General features: G+C 42.7%; 1 protein-coding gene across 1 annotated transcript; it reads right to left on the bottom strand.

Moving 5' to 3' along the window:
* Positions 1-1,767: 1,767 nt before the first annotated feature.
* vwf (von Willebrand factor) lies at positions 1,768-22,094 on the bottom strand. Its single transcript, XM_083917024.1, has 53 exons — positions 21,978-22,094; positions 21,771-21,822; positions 21,459-21,602; positions 21,124-21,226; positions 20,790-20,998; positions 20,404-20,519; positions 18,834-19,053; positions 18,589-18,711; positions 18,389-18,500; positions 18,258-18,304; positions 18,031-18,167; positions 17,788-17,926; positions 17,342-17,442; positions 17,052-17,247; positions 16,753-16,968; positions 16,272-16,518; positions 16,082-16,176; positions 15,691-15,842; positions 15,490-15,593; positions 15,272-15,410; positions 15,025-15,159; positions 14,103-14,249; positions 13,851-13,991; positions 13,240-13,338; positions 12,985-13,141; positions 12,491-12,658; positions 12,215-12,350; positions 11,820-12,129; positions 10,470-11,631; positions 10,280-10,384; positions 9,697-9,840; positions 9,450-9,593; positions 9,186-9,350; positions 9,013-9,059; positions 8,736-8,913; positions 8,297-8,538; positions 8,020-8,206; positions 7,565-7,906; positions 7,226-7,464; positions 6,923-7,025; positions 6,714-6,785; positions 6,313-6,417; positions 5,975-6,180; positions 5,732-5,881; positions 5,542-5,658; positions 4,369-4,549; positions 4,002-4,042; positions 3,807-3,923; positions 3,389-3,487; positions 2,614-2,742; positions 2,460-2,499; positions 2,278-2,375; positions 1,768-2,066 (listed from the first exon to the last, which is right to left on the bottom strand). Exons 1-53 carry the CDS (start codon positions 21,981-21,983, stop codon positions 1,881-1,883), a joined length of 8,550 nt encoding a protein of 2,849 aa, XP_083773150.1. The 5' UTR covers positions 21,984-22,094; the 3' UTR covers positions 1,768-1,880.
* Positions 22,095-22,202: the final 108 nt, after the last annotated feature.

Raw genomic sequence — 22,202 nt, 5'->3', positions numbered from 1 at the left:
TATATATATTTATATATGAATATATATATATTAATCATCTTACTAAGATTTCTTACCTAGCTATTGCTACTTTTTGCGTTTATGTTGAGAGCTAAATCACGTTTGGTATATTTGTTTATCCTTCCTGCCTGTTCATTCTGGAAAAGGTACAAAAGGACTGCGCAAATGTGCCCAAGTGTGCGTCTCTGCGCGAGGCTTAAAGGTCTGTAAGCTCTGACAGCTCAACAGCAGAGGCAAGAGAGTCAGCTGCACCCTCACATTAACATTAACGGGGCAGAGGGCAACAGGGGAGCGGTCTAATACTGTCTCTCCTGGAATGCAGCAGATTACACTTTGCTAATTTTAACAGCTGCTTGCTTCCTTTCTAATGCTTAACAGGAAACACGACTCAAACAAAGACTTTGTTTTGAGATGATGTGATGAATCAAATAGACTTGCAGTGAACTCTTACTTCACTTTAACCAGTACACCTGTCCGTCTGTACGTTTTCATTTTCGGAAAACATTGACAGCATAGAGTACTGAGTCAAACTAATTCATTTCCATTTTGACTAATTAATCCTGGAGCAGTTCCCAGGAGCTGCTTATCCGATAAATGTGTGTTTAATTAAACGCTCATGGACGCAACAGTTGTCTGCACCCAGATGGTCAGATGGAAAATTCAGCCTCAGCACCCTGGCACGCGCCCCCCCGCAGAGACCGGAGGAGTGAAATACTAAAAGCAGTGGTTCAGGTCAAGCTTTGTTTATGGAGTACTGTTCACACACGCAGCTATGGTTCAAACAAACGAGCGCAACAGTGCAACAAGACGCTGTCAAAGCCGACAGCAGGGAACACAAACGGCACAGTAAGGTGCTAAAGGTAAAGTGCGCACTTTTTGAATTTCTTTTTTTTTTTTTTATCATCCTCCACATGAAAGAAATGTGAAAAAGTGAACTCACCAGTGCTCGTGGAGGATTAGTCCTTCGCTATGAAGATGCTTGATAAGTCGCGAGAGGTGCGCAGCCTGGCGAGGGGCTGAGATGGTGGACAATCCGCGCGCGTTCCCGGAACCCCTGGCTTAACGCGCGCGCGCAGGCGGCTAATTCCCTGACCCTTTCATACGGGAGGGAAAGAAGCTGTGATGCACATTATCGATGGAAGAGGTGTGTTTGCGCGCGCGTGTGTGTGTGTGTGTGTGTGTGTGTGTGTGTGTGTGTATGAACCAGAGAGGGGAGAAAGAGTTTACAAGTGACCAGATTTAAAAGTGGAACTCGTCTACCCTCGGCAGGCACGCGTCTCGGATTACACAAAAAAATAAATCAGAGCAACAATAATCCTATAACCTCACACAGGGAGGCAAACATTCATTACTTTATTGATTGGTTGAATGATTGATTTTTTAAATTATTCATGTATAATGTTATGTACCAACCAAAATACCAAAGCATTCAATTATAGTTGAAATTGAGAAAGCAACTGCAACCACCAAATGTTAGACATTTTTCAGTGGAAAGAAGTATTTAAATTATGTGAAGTAAGTCAAAGTACTACAATCTAAAATGTTCCATCACTGGTAAAGTGAATTTGTTTAAATTTGATAAACTGATTAAATATTGATCAGCAATTTTTGTTTCAGATTCGTAGCTAATCTTAAAAACCTGATGAATAAGAACATCTGAAAATCTGTTATGACTTTTAAACTATTCAAACATCTAAACAGCAATCTCTGAAAACCCATACATTTCGAAAGGAATATATAAATTACAACAAAACCACAGACAAAAAGTATTGTTTACAGAACTGTCAGGTTTGTTTTATTATTTGTGTTGTTATTGTTTATAGGGGTACATTTTACTTGGATACACACAAACCGTATACAAGTATAAACTCTCTCTCTCTCTACGTGCAGTGTTTTGACAGACAGTCGCATGCCGTGACAGACAGGACAGTCTGGTGGCTACGAGTGCCGTTGGCACACAGGATGGGAACGCTGACAGGCTCTGTCTCCACAGCAGCACAGCATACACACTCCTGCTCCACAGCAGCCCTCTCCAGGGAGTACATGGACTTACTGCGACATTTGCCCTGACAAACAAACAGATGGATGGATGGACAGCACCACAGGGGAAGACAAAAAGGGTGGGATGGTGAGGGACAGAATTACAGTATGATTCCATTGAACTTTGCAGGCTAATCCCAGGGGGCAAAAAGTATTAATCATCCTATGTGTGTGTGTGTGTGTGTGTGTGTGTGTGTGTGTGTGTGTGTGTGTGTGTGTGTGTGTGTGGACTCTTACCTCACAGTAGTGCAATTCTATCTGGTGCTCTGACTGGCAATCGTCCACTTTGATATAGTTAAGCATTCCTACTGTCTGACGACACTCTGGCTCCGTACCTTAACATATGCACACACTCTTATTAAAGTCAGTGTCCAGATTTTTCAAAATAGTGTACCAGTCTCGCATAGGGCTCTACTTACATGTCTCACAGCATGTTGTTCCAATCTGGCTGACTTTTCCCTGAAAACAAACAGAAAATAAACATTTAATACAAATTTGAGGCAAATATATAGAGGTATAGAGGAGTTAAAATACTGGAAGATGGATGGAAGGCAGTTTGTGTCACAGTCATACCCCCTGGTCCAGGCAAGTTTGGCGGTTAAAAGTAGGGCAGGTAGTCACTTTGGTTTGCAGGACAAGATCCCCTTTATTGTTTACTCCACAGGTATACAGGTTGCAACCGTCCTCGGTAGTGGTGTTCACCTGGAGACAGAGGCACACACGAACATATGGTATTTATGTATGCGGCTGAAATGCTGTTCTCTGTTTTTTTTTAATTTGGCGACAGTAGCGTATTGCAAGGAACAAGTATAGTTTAGTATAGTAGAGTATAATATAGCATAGTATAGTGTAGTGTAGCATGGTATAGTATAGTAAAATGTGGTATAGTATAGCACAATATACCTAAATATAGTACAGTATAACGCAGTACATTATAGTATACTACAACATAACAGTAAAGTTAGGTAGAGTTCAGTTATTGTATAGTTGAGTAGAGTTTTTATGATATAGCATAGGATAGTGTAGTATAGTACAGCATTGTATGGTAGTCTATAGCTCAATATAGTATATTATTGTACAGTAGTAATTAGTATAATCAAGTATATTATTGTATAGCTTAATATACTAAAGTAAAGAAAAGCATGGTTTATAGATAAGAGATAAGTTGCATAGCATAGCATTACATAGAATAGCTTATTTTATACTATAGTAAAATGGTATAGACATCATAAACCTCATTATTACATTTCTTTGCAACAGGAAATGAGTCTGTATGAGCCTGTATTTTTGCATTTTATGTGTGAGAGGGTTCATAACTAAACCATTGTCTTTTCTTCTAAACACCTACCTGCACACTGATCAGTTTTCCATCTGGGCTTTGCATGAAGCAGGCAGTGGGAACACATCGACCACAGCAAGCATCTTCCTCCTTCTGTAGAGTGTATCCCTGAAAACATTGTGATTAGTACTGACTGTTAGTTCATATAGGAATACACCAGAAGGACATTACTGTAAATACAGAGAAATAAATTTGCCTGGACCCATTTGTGAAAGTAAATAATTCACTATTTACCTCTGTGAATGGAGTGAGTCACGGAAAAACAATGTCGCCGCAATTTAATGATGAGTAAGGAGGGAATGATGTCAGTGGATTAGACCTGATTCATCTTCGATGAAAATTATGTTTGAATTTATTGGTTAGTCATAATGATGATGATGACAAATGATAATGGTGATTCAAAAATTAAGGATGGGATGACAGTTACCATGGGGCAAGTGGGACAGCTGATTCTTCTGCAGGACAGTCTGTATTTCCTTAAGGCACCGTCCTCCACAATGCACGCACAGTTTGTACACACGTCCATCATCAGCTTCTCCCCTGCCTGCACAAACATACACAGATGGAGCACTGAAGAACATATTCAAAACATCCCAATATGCACTTTTTCTGCACTACTTACTCCTATCACAGTGTTGTTGAGGACACAGCCATCCATAGGAGCTGTGGAGAGAAAAGCACAAAAAAATTGTAATTGCCAATCATTAAACAGTATAAACCCCAAGCTGTGTAATGTCAGACGGAAAACTGGCTCTGGGATGACACCAGTGTGAGAGTGTCATCTGCTGGACAGATACTGCGACTGCAAATGAGTATAGTGTGTGTATGGTATGCCTAAGGGAAAGTTAGTTGAGCAAAGCTTAATGATTCAGGCATTTAAAATCATGCTTGCTAGTTGAAGGGCACTCTCTTAACTCTTTATGCCACCCTGATAAAATTATAAGGCTGTTCATATTTAACTGTGTAATTATGTATGAATGTGTGTTTACCGCAGTGGCAGCGGGGGCAGCAATCCTGGGTGAGGCAGCGCAACTCGGTTCCCAGAGGGCAGGATGGAGCGTCCATAGCGGAGCAGCTGACGTTTGTTGCAGAGATGAAGAGCTCGTCTTTTACTTTCACACACTGATGTAACACACATTTGTCATGTGGAGACTGCCATACCTCTCCCACCTATAAACAGACACAGACATTAGATTAAAATCAAATTAGAGAGGGGGAAAAACATGCTGCATCGACAATATACACTTGTCTTTTGTTTTCTGTGAATGCAGCCAGTACATTACCTAAGCAGGGTTGTTATTTTAGCTGTATATGAAATTCTACACATTACACCCTACAAAGAGTGTTATTGACAATTATAAGAAAAAATTATTACTATGAGTTAATTGCCTTTGGAAATGAATAATCAACACAATCTCACCCACAAAGAAATCACTTTCTCAGCATTGGCTCTGAGAAATCATAAAAGTAAGTTGATTAAACTTTGCCTAGTCTGGTTTACTGGGTATACAGTATACAGGCCCCTGCAGCTATTTGTTTTGCAAAGGCACCATTGCTGCATCCAGCGCTTAGTTCTGCCCAAGATGATTGTGATTGGTTGAAATAAATACAAGCAGCCCAGAGCATTTCCCCCCCCTGTACCAGAATGTTTATAACAGTATAGTCTGGCTGCACAAGTTTCCATTCTGGCAATATGAGACTGATCTTTGCAGAATATTGCTAGACATTGGAAAGGTGTTTTTGTTCTTTGAACTTTTGGATTAATACGTTTTTTTCTTTCAATGCAGCTAAAAGGCTTACATACGCAAGAATAAAAAAACAAAAAAAACTTGGATTCATATATTCCGTTTCTGGAATGAAGACTTGATAATCTAACTTCTTAAATTTGACAGTTACTGTACCAAATTAAACCTTACCCCACCTTTTTGTATACAGGCATGTATGTGTGCATTTCTGCAGGGAGGTAAATATTTATATGATTATTATTATTATCCTCTTATTATCACAATATTGTAAACTGTCATTATTGTATTTTATCTACATTTATGGCACTGAGTTCATGGGTAGATGGGCGGTGAAGGATGTTTCGAAAAAGTGATGTATGATGTTCAAAATTGGTTGCCTATATTATGTAGGCATGTATGATTTCTCTACACACGTACACGTCTGAGGTTTCGTCCAGTCAGTGTGTCCCCTCGCATCTCTCCCTCTGACTCCACACAGCTGGTCATTATGCACTTCCCACAGCACTCTCCTTGTGAGGGAGTGTATGTGGATCCCTGAAATATATGGTAAGGATTAATGTTTATAATAGCATAACGCAAACGTGTATGTTTGGTATGTGTGTCTCACCGGAGGACAGGTTCGATCACACACAGGTGGAGTACACTGAGCAATGTGCAGTGATGTGTCTTTGTCCTGCAGATGGGTGCAACTGCACTTCTCGCATCCTTCCTTCCATTCGCTCCCTACTGGGTGAACCAAACCACCGACCACACACACCTTGAGAGATACACGATAACAAAACAGGATAGTTTGGTTTCAGTGCTTAAACGGAAACCGATGCAATTAAACAGAAACACACTCTTCACACACCTCGTCTGGCAGGCAGTTGGTTTCTGTGCAGCCACAGTCGTCAGTAGTGGAGGATGTTATGAACCCAGCAGGACAGGTGTGAGTGGTGTTCTGGCAGTTGCACACACATTCAAACACATCGCAGCACTTTGTGTTTTTCACTGACAGTTTGCGATGTGCAGGACAAGCGGGGGAAAGTTGAAGAGCACAGTCTTCCTTTTTGCAGACTGCGAGGGGAAAGGAGATGAAGAGAAACATGTAAAAGAGATCACATAGATATGTGCTCCTTTTAATGCCCGTATGTGTGCCAGAGAAAAGCAGAGCTCGAACATGTCATAAAATGCGTAAAAATGGCATACCGCACTCATATATAGGTTGGCATTCCCCAGGGTTTTTCAGAACCACAGTCTGACCGTCCTCACAGCGGGGAACCTCAGGAGGGTCACAAGTTACCACATCACACACTGAAGAGTCACAGTTAGATAGTTAGTTAGACTGTTGCAGCAGAGAAGGGGTAAGGGGAGGGGGGCTGCCCACCTCAGATAAGAGGGAGTTAACATTTTTAAATTTGATGACATAAAGATTTCCCAACTGGTTGGCTTGCAATATAGTATTGCTCACAGTATAGCAATTAATACTATTACTTATATTATCATATTGAAGAATGACAGGTCAGTTCTTCCCACTATCATTCGAAAAGGCTATTGTAATATTGGATCTGCAACATTGTAATAATGCTAGATAGTGTTTTTTTACATACCACACTCGTACTCTGGGCAGCACTTGGAAACTCTCTTCTCTCTCAGGATCTCACAGGGTCCACATACCGGAGCTACACACACAAAGGTGATTCATTATTATTAATAAGTGTTACTTTGAAATGCAACAGCTTGTGATATATATATTTTTTTTAGCAAAACCAGATACTACTATAGGAGTATAAGCATCAGTAACAGAAGGGGTGCTTGCCTTTGATGTCATTGCAGGGCCGGGCCGTGCAGTTAATGTGTTGTTTGTCCAAACACATGCAAATCAAACATGGGTTCTCATCTGGTACCCAACTCTGCATGAACTGTACGAACAAATCATACCGTGTTAATTGTTTTTTGTTATATTACAAATAAACATTAGAGGGCGCTCACAGCATGCCCATTGTCACCCGTCCCCTCTTATTCTCTCAGCATGTGTTTCTATATTTAAAAAGTTGATTTAGATTTTGTATTATTCCTTCGGACATTCCGTGTTATTTTCTTGTCTTCTCATGGGTCTCACCGTATACGTGCGTCCATGATGGTCAACACACTGCTGGCATGCTTCTGGTGATATACACTGTCCGTGGTGCAAAACGGTTCCTCCGGTACAGAAACAGCCCTCAGTAGGTGTGTCCATACAGGATGACTCGTTACCCCTGGTAACCGACCAGTCGCCTGGCAACGTCTGTATGCTACCACAGTCCTCTACACAACCTGTCCGACATGCATCATACTCCATGGAGCTGGGGCACCGTAATGCTGTAACATACAGATCAGGTTAAAGTTTAGGTTTAGCCTCAGACTGGGTTGTTCAGCCGATTTGAAACATATACACAACCACATATCAAAACTAACTTACGGCAGAGGTGGGGGCTCCTCCAGTCCACACACACACCTCTCTGTCTACAGAGGCGTGCATAGGCAGAAATGAGCTCGCACACATCTGACTCCTCACATGTCCGCTCCTCACACTTGGCAAGGAACACCTGCACAGGAATATGTGCGTGGCATGGTTCAAACACCTCAGAGCGTAGGGCCTGACATCCCATCGATGCTCCTAACACACACACTGCCTTCCTCTTTGGCAGACACACACCGTCATCTGCAGCCACAGTCCAGTCTGAGATGAAGGCTGGCTGGTCAGCGGTCGAGCTGCCATTACGTAAAGATAGGACACTTAACTTGTGATCCCCACACGTTCCTGGAAGCAAGGTGCAGAGAGAGAGAACAGAGGTCAGAGGAAAGAGATAATGAGCACATAAAGAAAGCCAAACTTATTCGACTCTTTTGAATAAATGGGTTTATCTATGTTACCGCAGAGTCCAGCGGTGTGGCCTGTGGTGGAGCTGAGCAGCGTGATGGTAAACTCATTGCTCTGAGGAGTGAAAGTCAGGACGAAGCCGTGGTCTGACTTAAGCTGCAGCATCACTCCTCCATAACGCACCAGTTCTAGGCCAGCGAACCGCCACGGCAGGGCAAGTTCTTCCCTATCAATCACTGCCTGCTCGAACACATAGTTAGTAAATAACCCTTCGCAGACTCACATGTAACGATCAATTTCAGTGTAGAGGCAGTAGAAGCTTCAGCTTACCGACATATCATCCTTCAGCAGCACTTTATGCGGCCCATGGTTCACCTCCATGGCTTTCATGCAGACCTGGTTGTAATTCGCTGAGTTCTGACAAGGACCACTGTGGAGTTTGACCTCTGATCCTTCACTGAGGCCTTTGCTGACAGTGAGAAGCGTATAGGAGCACAAACCCTCCCCATCCAGCCTAAGGGCCAAGCTGTCAAACCTCACCACGTGATTGGTGGAGCTGCCCATACACATGCCTGTCAACACACACCAGACAAGAGAGAGAGAGTGATTGTACAGGAGCCAAAAAAATGTCAGTATAAATAGACTGGAATGCAAGTCTCCAGCACTCATTGTTAACAGCCCACATGGGAAATGATGTGCACTTAATATGGACGGGTTAAATGTGATGCTAGAAACTTCAGATGCAATTTGATCCTTTTGATGTACATACAAGGGCATTCCCAGTGGCAGCCACAGGTCTCCTGGACTCTGACAGGTGGCATGTCATCATTGCAAACTGGCGGCTCCAGTCTGTCGCAGCTGACCTTGTGGTTCTGTACTGTCACTGCCCCGCTTGGGTGGCACAGGAGAGAGTGGCAGCCATCCTCCAGCAGCCATGACTCACCAGGCTGAAACACATGAACAGACATGTACAGTAATGCTGTAATGGCCCTAAAAGTTCACTGTACTATTTGAATTTGTATTCAACCTCAGCGGACATTACTCACCTTTCTCTCATTTCCAGTATCATCAACACACTGTCCAGGTGGACCAGCTGAGAACCACAGCAAATAATCATCATTACGATCAATTATCACCATCATTGTAATGTATTTGTATTAAAACTATACATACTAACACAAACTATTATGAAACTGTATATGTGTGTGCTTGTAATCACCTCTGCAGATTCTCTCGGTGTAACCATGGTCCAGAGTCAGCAACATCAGTAACTGATCCATGCTATTCAAGTGCAGAGTGTTGTCTTGGTTGCCATGGTGACCTAGCTCGGCAAGCTCACTCCTGTCATAGCCTGGTCCCACCCCGATGGGGAACACGGACACACCTGAGGTAAGAGACTCTCATCAGTGAAACTACACCAAATCTGTGACAGAAGAAGATGGAGGATATCACATGTTAACCAAGTCAATGGAAACTAAATTACCTGCTGCCAGTGCCTCATTGGTTGCCTCTTTGACATCATCAGCTGATTTGTCAGTCACCAGCATCACAACAGCCTTGGCTACACCGACTCTTCCACCGCTGACTGGCAAGATGGCCGTCTTAACAGCAAATCGCAACGCAGAGCCTGCAGACAGACAGGGCAGTGAGCGTTTGTGTGTGTGTGTGTGTGTGTCTGTGTGTGTCAGTCTCAATGTGCGTGCACAGATATTAGTTTACGTATCCACTACCTAGTGCGGGGGCTGCGGTGGTCCTGCTTGGTATGCTCTCCACCATGTTCAGGAGGAAGGGTTTGCTCTGTTCATCCTTCCAGGTGAGCTCTGCTGTGTTTGTGTCTCCATACTGAATCACACTCACCTGAGTGCTGTTGAGCCCTGCACGCATAAACAAGGAGTTTAATTACTATAGAAATCCAGGAGAGGGAGATCTACAATCTGGTTACTTGGATAAGAATTAGTAGTACTGTACATATATACCTCAATGCTGTGTTATATTTTTATAAAAATCCACACATTTGTACACACATTTGAAATGACATGTTGGCCCCTGTTGACACATCTTTTCTACTCTGTGTCCCTCACTGGTTTCCCACTATCTAAATAAATAACTTGAAAGCACTGGGTGAAACAACACTGAGTATTATTACGTAGATGCTGCATTCTTTTCTGAAGGCTTATCTGCCTTCTTAATGTCATGAAAACATGCTCTAGATTTGGAGATATTGTGAAAGAAAAACTGAATAATAATAAAAATAATAATAACAATACTTCACATCAGTGAAATGCCGTTACTCGCTTGCTGGGTCACACCTACCTATGTCAGCAGTAATGATGAAAGCTTTGACAAATGTCTTCATGTCTTCAAACTGCTCCCCAGCCTTCAACAGGAACAACACATCCACAGGCTTCTTACACGGCACTGTGTAAAGACATGCTCAAAAATGAATACAAGCTAAGGACTCCTTGTGGACTGAATTATTGAAATGAGTGTGGGTTTTTGATACCTGAGGGCGGCAGGGTTGGGAGGACCAGGGGTGGCAGTGTAGGAGAGCGGGGCATGAATGTGTTGTGTGTGATATTAACTATACGGTGTACGATGGTCGTCAGGTTGTTGTAGTCATCAACAATCAGTGGCCGTCGAGGGGAGCTGAAAGGTAACAAGTCGAACTCATGTATTTTTTGTCCGACACCAATGGGGTACACTTGTGTATGGGTGCTCATAGATGGCGGGCGTGTCACTGTGTCAGTAGGCGGGTTTTCTGTCACGAGGAAGACCAGCTGAGGAGGGGTTGGGCCGCGTGAAGGCTGTACCGTAGCCATTTCTTGAAAGGTCGTAGTGACAGCTGCGCCTGTGTTTGTCTTACTTCCACCTCTCCACCGAATCTCCCTCAGTCGTTGCAGCAGCAGGGTCCTCTGCTGCCTCAACTCCCACCGACGGATCTCCACAGTGACCGTTACTGAGTACTGGATCACGGTGATACGAATGAACTCATCCTCCTTCGTCAGCTGTGAGATAACTTCCTCTATGAAGAGGAGCGACTTGTTAAAGTTGGCCTTGCCAACTGCATCGGAGCCTTCCAGGATGAATGTCACATCTTTGGCGGGGGGGATGGAAGATGGGGATGTGGTGATGGGAGACAGGCCAGAGGCAGAGGTCGACGTCGGAGTGTTGGGGAGTTGATGTGTGGGGTTGGGCTCCAGACGAGGAGCCAGGGTTGTGGTGGTCGTGCCCTGCTTAGCTTTAGCCTGAACTGGAGTGGACCTTGGCGCTGGAGGTTTTGCTACCTCAGGCTCCAACCCCAAAGTGCAAAGGTATTCTTCCACCTCTAACAGACGATCAGGCAACTCACCTGTGCTGCTAAGTACATAGGCCCTGTTTTCTGGGTTGGCCTTGGTGATGTCAGTAATCTGTCCCATGTTTACCCCAGGACCCAGTGCCACCGTCAGGGTGGTTATGGCTTTCTTGCGGAGCATCTTGACGATAGAACGGACGGGGCGGGGGTTAGCACTTGCAGTCAAGATGATGGCAACTCGTCCAGCGTGGTCACGCTTGTTCTTGTCATAGATGTTGATTACCAGATACTTGACAGCCTCATCCAAGAAGGCTGCATCTCCTCCTGTGTAATGCAGCTCACCAACAGTCTTCTTAAACAGCCACTTCTGAACCTATAGGCATAAATGAGAGAGAAAAACAGGAAGATCCAACAACGATGACATTCAGTTTTCATTAATTTAGCAAAACACTGTATTTCTGGGCTAAATTGGAATGACCAATGAAGTATAATTCCACAGCACTGTTCTTGTGCATGAATACACACTTTGCTGTGTCACACGTAATACAAATGTTTATCTACCTGCAGGTCATATGTTTTGACTCCAGAGTGGTAAAGCAGCACTGTGGCTCGGGTGTGAGCTGACCCCATGCGGAATCGTTCAACCACTCCCAGTATAAAGTCTTTGGTTGCTTGAAATTCGTCTTCACTCAGGGCTTCTGACCCATCCAATAGGAATGCCAGATCCATGGCGCGGTCACACGTTCCCTCTGGCATCAAGGTGGTGAAGGGCAGGGTGGTGAAGGTGGCATAGGCAGGGGTTGGTGTGGGAGTGGTGAACATGGCAGAGGAGGCACAAACTTCACAGCTCATTGTGTTGTTGTCACAGTGACTGTAGAAAATAAAAGCATATTAAAATCAACACAATAGCTTTGATGACCAATTCAAAATAAACTTGTGTTCTGATGCAGTATTACCATATCTTGCAGTGGTCGGGATCATCGTGGTTCAGGATGACCTTGTTGCCATGAGAAATTCTCTGACCCTCATGGATACAAACCTGACACTGAGAGGGATCTACACAACGCAAAGTAACCTCATCCAGTAGTTGGCCTTGGAAAAAAAAGGCTGAAGTTAAACCCTATTTGGATATTTGTACAAGAATGTATCCAATTATACCGTATGTACTGTATATATACTGTATCTAGATTTTGCATTTGAAGTGTTGTATGTCCAGTGAGTACGTTTGGCACCTGGGGGGCAGTAGGCATGGCAACCTTCCACACATGTAAGCGAACAGTGAAGGGGATTTGGGTGCTGGCATGTGATTGGACAGGCAGGGCCACATGTGTTATACCTCCACTGGCATAACTCCTCCCCTGCACCTGTGCTCTTGGGGTTCAGCTCCTCACAACTTATGGCTAAGAAAAAGGAAAGTGTAAGACTATTTTATAAAACGTGCAACAAAATTTGGCAACTGCTTTTGATTATTCCTAACTACATAGGTCTCTTTCTCCATAATAAAGTATTTAGAAATAGCAAGTTTATTTTCTCGACTATACCATTAAGATTAGATTCTTAGAGCATTACATCTGATAGCACATGATTTTGACAGCTTTAAAGACACTGTTGCTTGATAGAGCACCCACGATGTACTTTCCTGAAGTATATTTTAGCCAGAAAATAAGATGATAAAAAATTAAAATAAATAAATGTCTGGAGAAACAAAGAAATTCTTCACACTCACGGCAAAGATCATTGGATCTCCAGCTGATGGACACATCCCTCTCTGAACAGGCCTGAGCATAGGCCGCGATGACATCACAGAAACACGCACAGTCGCCCACTGATGGACAAGAACATGCTGCCTCCACACACATCTCTACATATGGCTCTGCATCCACCTAGAGACACAGGGAAATGTAAAGAGAGGACCAAGTGCGTGAACATAACAATGCATGTGGTGTTGCGGGATATCTAGTGTATCAGTAATCATTCTCACCTGGCTGTTGCATTCTCTAAAGAGAGGACCAGTAATCACACGACAAGACTGCTCCACTGTTACCAACCTGACAATGTTGTCGCTGCATGGCGTGAGAATCTATACGGAAAAGAGCACACACAAATTTGGTGATCTACATCTTCCTATACTAGAAATATAACAGTTAGTAATTTAAGAATCAAACTAGTGTTTTGTGTTTTTTTTTAAGAACATTAACTATAAATGCATGCATTATTTACATGCATTTTATAACTTACACATTAAGGTTGACTTCCTGGCAGACATTGGTTTTTAGTCAGTATGGTACAAAACTCAAATAGCACAGACTCGCCTGAGGTAGTGAAGCCATCACTGTAAACATGTAGACTGCTTCATTTTTCAAAATCAAAATAATTCACTTGCCCACTGACAGCCCATCTGGTATAAAGTACAAACAAAGTCCATAGTCCTAAATGCATCAGACCTGCCTGCGAGAACAGGACCATGAATGTAACATCATTGCATACAACCACATCTAAATCATATTAAAAGAGCTGGTCCTAAAGATGATATACTGTATGTTATTTTGTAATTTGAGCAGACCGACCCTTTGATCTAAGACCAGACTTTACCTGTGTTACATCCGCACAGCTGGGAATAACCTTCCAGGAGTTCCCAAAGTGTGAGGAGTCCACCTCCAGCTGGTTGTTACTGCTCACCAAGTCGTTGTTGATGTTCCCATCAAAGTTACCACACAGGCCACACACCCGGTCCTATACGCAATAATATGTGTGGAAAAAAAAGGACATGCTAAATATAAAATAACATAAAGAGAACAAACACGGTCCAATCAGTCGGAATGAGTGTTATAATAAAAAAGGTACCCTGTATGTGGCTGAGATGTGGACTAGGAGGCGAGTTCCCTTGTCCCAGCTGAGGGAAATGTCTTTCCCCAGTAGCACGGTGAAGAACTGACCAGACCGTACAATCTCCACCTGTGAGCTTTGAAGCACCGGCCTCTTCATCTTCACCTATGAGAGAGAACGATGCCAACCATGGATGCATATGCTCACAGGTCAATTCTGAAACATTTGGTTGCAAGACGTCAAGCCAGTTTGTCTGACAAAAACGCAATATAAGTTAAGAATTTGTCAGACATCTGATATCTGACCTTTGGTTGTGGCTAATAAAGTTGCAATTGTTTCATGGTTTATCCAAATGTTGCGCAAAAGGCACCATGCTGTTTGTTTCCATATTCAACGTAAGTGGCTAATCTTATACCTAGTTCAAGTGGGGCACATGCTCATAGGTGCCTGGATACTATGCATGAACAGTATACATAGCTAAACTAAAAACATTGTTTCATGAAAAACAACTACGTATTTAGAGTATAGAATCATTAAATATATTAATGATCTCACTGTTTGCTGTGTGACAAGTACATTTTAATGTGTTATATATTGTTTATTTTGAGTTAAGGGCTACACTTTTTGGTAGAATGTTCTTCCTTTCTGATGATTCCTTTAAGTTGTTTGATTACTTAAAAAAAAGTTGCGTTTTAGGAAGGGAACCTTTATTGTGACTGATCTTCGTTGTTCGCAATAGAATGTTATGTAAAAAGTTATATTCATGTCTAATGTCCTTTAACACTGTAACAGTATTTTTGCAGATAAGTTCAGATGGGCTGGACACTGCACAACATTACTTATTGCAGTTATATATATATATACATTATAATTGTGTGTGTGTGTGTGTGTGTGTGTGTGTGTGTGTGTGTGTGTGTGTGTGTGTGTGTGTGTGTGCTACCTCTCCATGTTGCATTACAATCAACCCTCCCTGGTAGAAGATTGTGATCACTTTTGCACAGCGATGTCCCACAATTCCACAGGCCTCATTCTCCACCAGCACTCTGAATGAACCCTCTTCTCCGTTACACATATCCTATTAATAGAGATAGTATAAAAGTATGAATGCATTTTACATTTTCCTGTTTTGACACCAGTCTACTATGCAATTCACTCTGGAGCTCCATTTGGATCTCTCTGTCTCTTACCTGGACCAGGACATATTGGCAGAGGCCAGGGAAGGAGTATTTGAGGCCATCAAAAGTGATGTAATGCCCCTCCCCCACGGTGCGGCACAAACCATCGCACACCTTCTTTGTGCAGCTCCACTTCCTGTTCTCACACACACTATAAACGAGAAAGCCTATCAAGCAAGATGATTGCAGGTATTCCTCTTCATAGCGATGTGTGCAAACAAAAATTTTACCAGGTGTTGCAGTCCACAGAGATGGTCTGTCCTGATGCATATGGCCTGTTGTTATGGTAACAGGGACACTTTACCGGTGCAATGCAGTCTCTGTGGTGACGTACCTGAAATCAATCCGCTTATCAATCAGCATGTTCTATTTTAGATGTTGGGTGCTTCATCTACAAACAAACACAAACATGAATATAACACACCACCTACTGTGCCGGGTGGACAGAGGCAGCCAGGGAAGCAGGCAAGGCTGACACAGGGCAGATCCAGATTCTGGCATGTTCTGGCACACTCAAGGCCTTTTTCTCCTGCATCACACGCTGCACGGACGAGGGGAGGAGGGCATTGGGCTGACCGGCGCGCTACATACACAAAAACAAACACGGATATAGTTGAGTTACAGGAAGTTGCTAAATGCAAAAGGAAATTTAACTGCTAGGCTTTAGGCTAATCAGACCAGAGGCATCAAAGGCAGAAAAGTGTCATTCATATAAATCAAATGCAAGTCAAATGAAAGATACCATATAGATAGTAGATAAGTCATTAGCCACGAAACACCTTCAATATTCAGTGAAGCTCATGTAAAATATTGAAATGGTACCTCTGGATGGTGCTAGGTCATCATCATAGAAGAGGTCAGATAGTAGTGTACTCATTTCAGGGGAGCTACAGCGCATGGAGCCATTCTCACAGTAGCTAAACACACAAAAAGAAAACACAAAAAAAGAGAGTTTATTTATGAAAAGCAATATTGGCATATTATTAAGCCTAGTCTCTGAATACACACTGACCAGATGCTGTTGTGATCCGCATATACATCATTAGGCTGGTAAAGCTGTCCATCGTGCAGGCAGGTGCAAAGGTCAACTGTCACACATTCTCCGGAGTCGCTCAGGTACTTTCCAGCAGGACAAAAACAGCCCTCCTCACACACCCTTTCTCCGTCACATCCAGCCTCAGCGCCGGACAGAGCACGGCACGTCCGGTCACACACGCTACCACAGGCCTCGTACACCTGGCCTCCAGTGCACTTGAGCTCTGACAAAATTAGAAGAATAAGAAATAGTGAACCCCCCTGTTCGTTCCATAGAACTATTATCTATGTAACGTTGTTGCACACTTGATGATACAAATATTATGATACTATTATTATTGACTTTTGCATTAGCTCTACAGTGCTGTCTGCGTATAAAAGGAATTAAATGATGGTATATCTACTAGTGTATGTGCATATGAATGGTCAGCTGTAAATTAGATCAGGGTGAGAGTTACCGCAGAGTGAGGGAGACCTCCAGTTTAGCAGGACTCCTCTGGCAGTGCACGCAGCTGCGTAGGCAGACAGGGCAGAGCAGAGGCACTCCTCACCGTCCATACACGCACACACATCATAACGACAGAACCGCTGGAATGGACCCGGGTTCACCAGATAGTGACACGGACTGAACACATCTGACAACATCACCGAACATGCCTCTTCTGCAAAATGCACTGAAAGGAGCAGGAGAGAGTAGAGGTAAAAAAAATGTTGTGGTGATGTGTGTATGTGCATGCATCTATATTGGTGTGTATACCTCTTTTGGGGTTGATAGCACATGGATCAGTCTCATGTTTGTGGGTGGCTTCACAGTCTCCATTGATCCTCCATGATTGGCTGAACGCCTGGGGACCCGCCTCAACCAGACCAGATCCAGACAAGAAGTCATCGCCTTGGTTGCCATTAAAGTTACCACAGAGGCCGCATGTCTGCCCTGCCCATTGTGGTCCCAGCTGGGGAGGGGGGCAAAATTCAGTAAAGTTGTTTGCTAATCTTTTCACGCATGTACCATTACCAAAAAATATTTATCTATTAAAATTGTTCTACCTTTAAAATTACACGGCCTCGCCCATCCCAGTCCAGACGAAGGTCATCTCCAAACTTTACACGTACAGAAGACTGCACAGATCTCTGGATATGCAGATGACCTGTACAATTGCACACACAAGGAACTCACTAGTTAAGTTAAATAAATTGTTGATGTAAACTAAAACGCTTAACTCAATCTAAAGATATCCGCTCAACAAAGATGTATTCATTTTTTTTAATTTTCATAAACTGGTGTTTACTGGATGTCTGAAGGATTTATTTTGTTTTATAATTTTTAAGCCAATGTTTTCTCCTCTTCAAAATAGAATAGGTTCAAGTGTGATATTTCCAGTACTTTCTACTTCCCACTGTGTTATAAGTGTATAATGTGCTTAGAGGGACTATACAATGATAGAATAGATCATATCCACTTTTCTGTCTGAGAAGCATACTGAGTAGCATACCATGATGCATTGGGGTCTGGATGTCCATGCCGTTGACAGAGACAATTCCTCCGTGCTTCAGCTTCACTGTCATGTCCTCAAGAGAGGATAGGCTGAGTGTCACTGAGCGTGTGCACACAGCATCCTGATCATCTGCACACTGAAACACAATACCAACAGCCAAAATAGTGTAGATGACAAGAAGCTAGTGGCATGAAAGTAACAGAAAAAAATAATCATTCCATTCATTCAGTATTTAATTACCTGAACGTTCTCAATAATGACAGAGAACTTGCTATCTGTGCAGTCTCTTGCCAACAGATACTGACAGTGACCGTTGAGAGTGAAGAACTTGTTGTCAAAGGTCTTGAAGTGAGACTGACCAACCACCAAGCAGTCACCTACGCAAGGACAACAATGACATAACACCACAAATTAGCCACCCAGGACTTCATTACGAGTACAAAGTGTAAGTCGGTGCATTGACTCACCAGGGCAGCCTTCGTTGGTGCATTCCCAGGAACCATGACGGCACACACTACAGGTAAGAGACAATTTAGTGAGGAAGCTCTGTATATTTATATATCAGTATGTGCGTATTTGTACATATTTCTGCATGCACCAGGTGTTGCAGTCCTGAGAAATAGTGGATCCTGGAGGGAAATGTCGTCCCATGTGCACGCAGGAACACTGAGATACCTCCACACAGCGATTACCATCCAAAACCTTACCCACTGAGAAACAAACACACATCCTGTTACAACTACTTGTAACAGAGTGACAGAAAGTATAAGAGGGAGATTTTAGTGGGTGGGAGGTTACCGGGGCATACACAGCCATCCACACACTCTTCTTTGCAGACCTCCTGGATGTTGAGACTATGGCAGGTGGTAGAGCAGGACTTGGTGCATTCACTGTACTGCATCCCAATTGTACACTTTGGGACTGAACACACAAACATTTAGATTATTAAAGGGATAGTTCAGATTTTTTTGCAGTGGGGTTGTGTGAGGTACAAATGTGACTTCATAGGTTGCAACTACCTTCTTACTGACTGACAAACTTACAGCACTGGCTCTCTTGCAGCCAACCACGAAGGAGTATCCCGTGGGCATGGCATGTGCGAGCGTACTCTAACAGGATCGGACAGTAACAGTCCTCCCCTCCCCTCTGGTCACAGTGACACGCCTCCTCCTGACACAGCAACAAGAAGGCCTCAGGAGAGACCAGGTGAGCACAGTGCAGAAACACACTGGACGTCTGCAGCACTCTGCAGCTGGACAAAATCTACACAAACATACACATGTGCAAAATGAAGTTCAAGGGAACGATGTGGTTAAATAAAGCTGAATTCCAAGACCCCAGTTGCTCTTGACTTAAAAAAATATTCTTGTTATGCATGAGCTGCTGTGCTCATGTGGATTCTAAAAATGACATTGGGTGGGTAGGTTTTAAGATGGGCTAATTGTGTCATTATGATGTAAACAGCATTTAGATTAAAGAACATAGAATAAGTAAGGCAGAGATAAAAGTCAATAAGTATCCCTTGAAATTAAAAAACAAAATATATAGCTATATAAATTAAGGTATCTTAAGCTCTTTCAGTGATATTCTCACTCATTCTGACTTAGGGAGTTACTGCATGAAGCCCAGTTACAGTAACTAAAAAAAACATCACAAACCCATTTCCTTCAGACCAGACCTGCAGCTAGTGAAGGAGATGCTGACAGCATCCGTTTCACACTAACATGTAGCTTTTACTGGTTTCATCACGTGTGGGTGTTCCTGTGGTACAAAATGTTCTTGCTAAAACTGACAGATTTTTTTTAAACCAGCCGACCCACAACAATTACAATTTACGGTCCATGTTACAGAACTGCACTCACACCAGCTGTTCCTTTTTTGATAAAACTCACTGTATATGGAAGCCCACTTGCACCAGGACAAATTGCATGATAAAAAGTAAATCTTTAAGTAATAGTAAATCAAAATAGGAAGAAACTATTTTTTTTTAAAATGGCTTGCATATGCATAATTATAAGATACTAAATAAAAAGTCTGAAATAGTGCCTAGATAGATGAAATAATAGAGATGACATGAAATGAGGGGAGAGAGAGATGTCTAATGACATGCAACCAAGGAAGTTATGATTCATAGTTGGCACTTGGCAACTTAACCCCTAGGCCACCAGGACAACCCATGATATTTGGATAGTCAGAATTTACCTTTAAGAATTTGAAATACAAAATCTTGATTTTCAAAGTAAAAATGATCAAATATCTAGCACAATTTCAACAATTCTGCCATACAACCAGTTGTTTTACATACTACTGTACTGTACCAAGTCAAATAATCCCTTACAAAGTCAAGATTATGACACACTTGATAAAATGAAATATTGCATGCAGAGAGAGAGAGACAGAGATGCTCGGTTAATCAGTGGGAGCTGCACCTGAAGATTTTTTTCACAGTAAAAATAACACAAATGCTAATGTGTCTGTTTCTATTTGTGCTGCCCCTTTGAATAAAAGGTTTTATATTATGAAGATACATTTCTGTACATTTTCAGATGTTTGAGGATGCATGTGTCTTAACATACAGCATGTACAGTATGTGCATGTAAATTGTCCTCTCACCGTCTCTTTTGTGCTGTTACACAACTGGATGGGATTTGAGACACGTCGACATGACTGATCAGCCCCCTTCACCGCCCACGAATTTGCGAAATCATAACTGTCCTCTGTCAGGAATCCTAAAAAAATATGCACAAAGAAACACTCACAAAAACGAGTTGACAGATGACTCCTTAATCGCATCCTACCACTACTGTTCCTCTTGCTTTCTTTTACCTTGTTATCTTTTCCTGTTCTGAGCTGCTACTCTTCCTGTTGCTGAGTGCTAGTGAATCACATCATTTCCTAGAGTCCAGTAATAATGAACTCTCCCCTGTTTACTCTTAAAAATTCACATACTTTTGCACACAGTTATAGACTTTTGACCTCATGTGCCTGCATGATCTTACCCTCTTGAGCAGTGTACTCGTCAGCTGGTACAGAGTTAAAGTTGCCACAGAGGCCACAGGTGTGGTTGGCATGGTGTTTGGTCAGTGTCAAGGCGATGTTGGCTGCATTATCAATGGTAACAGTGAAGCCGAATTCCTCACTCCAGAGTTTATAGTAGCCGAGCTCTAAGCCCACAAACACAGCGTGAGATGCATAGGGCACAGATAGTCTGAAAAAAAGGAGATACACATGAAACTTCTCCATAATCCTCATCAAACTATAGGGTGATTATTTTTTAGCCAAAAAAGCCAAATGAAAACTAGCATTTGCATGACATCTAAAATATTCTTTGACCTTTTTTCTCCTTGTGACAGCCGTCCGTCTACAGACAAGTGTAGCTCGAAGGCGTCCCCCAGAAACAGAGTGACTCCAGTTCTTTTGCCATTGACAAAATCCCCTGCAGATTATACATTGAATATACATATTATGATTGACAACAACAGTCTGAAATAACATGATTAAAAGGAAGGATAAATGAGCAAGCAATTTCAAATGTAGTGCACACATCACTATGAGAAGCATACCCACGGCAGTGGCTATGCACAAGCTACTGAGCTGCACTGGATGAGCACCATTAGAATTCAAACTGAATGTTTGTTTCTTTATTGAACTGTCTGAGTGTGTCTCACCCAGCAGTGTGAAGGAGCGATGGCTGCAGTCTCCAGCCAGAAGGTAGCTGCAGTCTCCAGGAAACTCATATAAAACCCCATCAAACGTGTGAACGTGGTGCCGTCCGAACAGACTGCATCTCCCCGTCATACCTGCCACGCAAGCTGAACACACCAAAAATACACTAATATGCAAATTACTGTAGAAGTAGGACAAGCGCGGACATATACATGTACAAATACATATATGACACATATGAATACTCTATTAGACAGTGTCACTTTTGAGTGCAAAGACCAAAAATAATTTGGACATCCTCTGATGTCACTTACCCGTCAGAAGCAGGAGCACCCAAATTTCTCGCAAATACCTCCTCATATAGACCTGAAATACATATAAATATGCTCTCCATTAGCATAATCATCCCCTATACTGACATTATCATCCTCCTAATGGCTAAATATCACATTACTGTGTACTGTGCATGGCCTGTTTTCAAAAAAGCTTTTTTCAGTTCTCCAAGTTCCAGTTAGTCCTACCTCCATGGCTCCAGTTAATCCACAGAGTTGCAAACAAAAGGAGACTGCAAAATTTTCCACTTCACACAGTCAGGGCATAATGATGCAGTGTGGGTCTGTGTCAAACATAGGCTAAACTGTGAAGCTGGTTAAGCGTATAGCCACCCTGGAATCTATTTTATAGCAAAGAATGTACCCCCGCCCATCACCAAAAACCCTCCTCTCACCAGGTTATGTCAAAAAGGG

The sequence above is a fragment of the Echiichthys vipera genome, assembly GCF_963691815.1.
Source record: "Echiichthys vipera genome assembly, chromosome: 7".
NCBI lineage: Eukaryota > Metazoa > Chordata > Actinopteri > Perciformes > Trachinidae > Echiichthys > Echiichthys vipera.
The sequence above is the reverse complement of the archived record's forward strand: the minus strand, read 5'-3'. Positions and strand labels throughout refer to the sequence as shown.

Coding starts and splice junctions, on each gene's coding strand:
- vwf (XM_083917024.1), bottom strand. Junction 13,992..14,102: donor ACATCTCAGCCACATACAGG/GTACCTTTTTTA, acceptor TATTGCGTATAG/GACCGGGTGTGTGGCCTGTG. Junction 2,376..2,459: donor AACAACATGCTGTGAGACAT/GTAAGTAGAGCC, acceptor GCATATGTTAAG/GTACGGAGCCAGAGTGTCGT.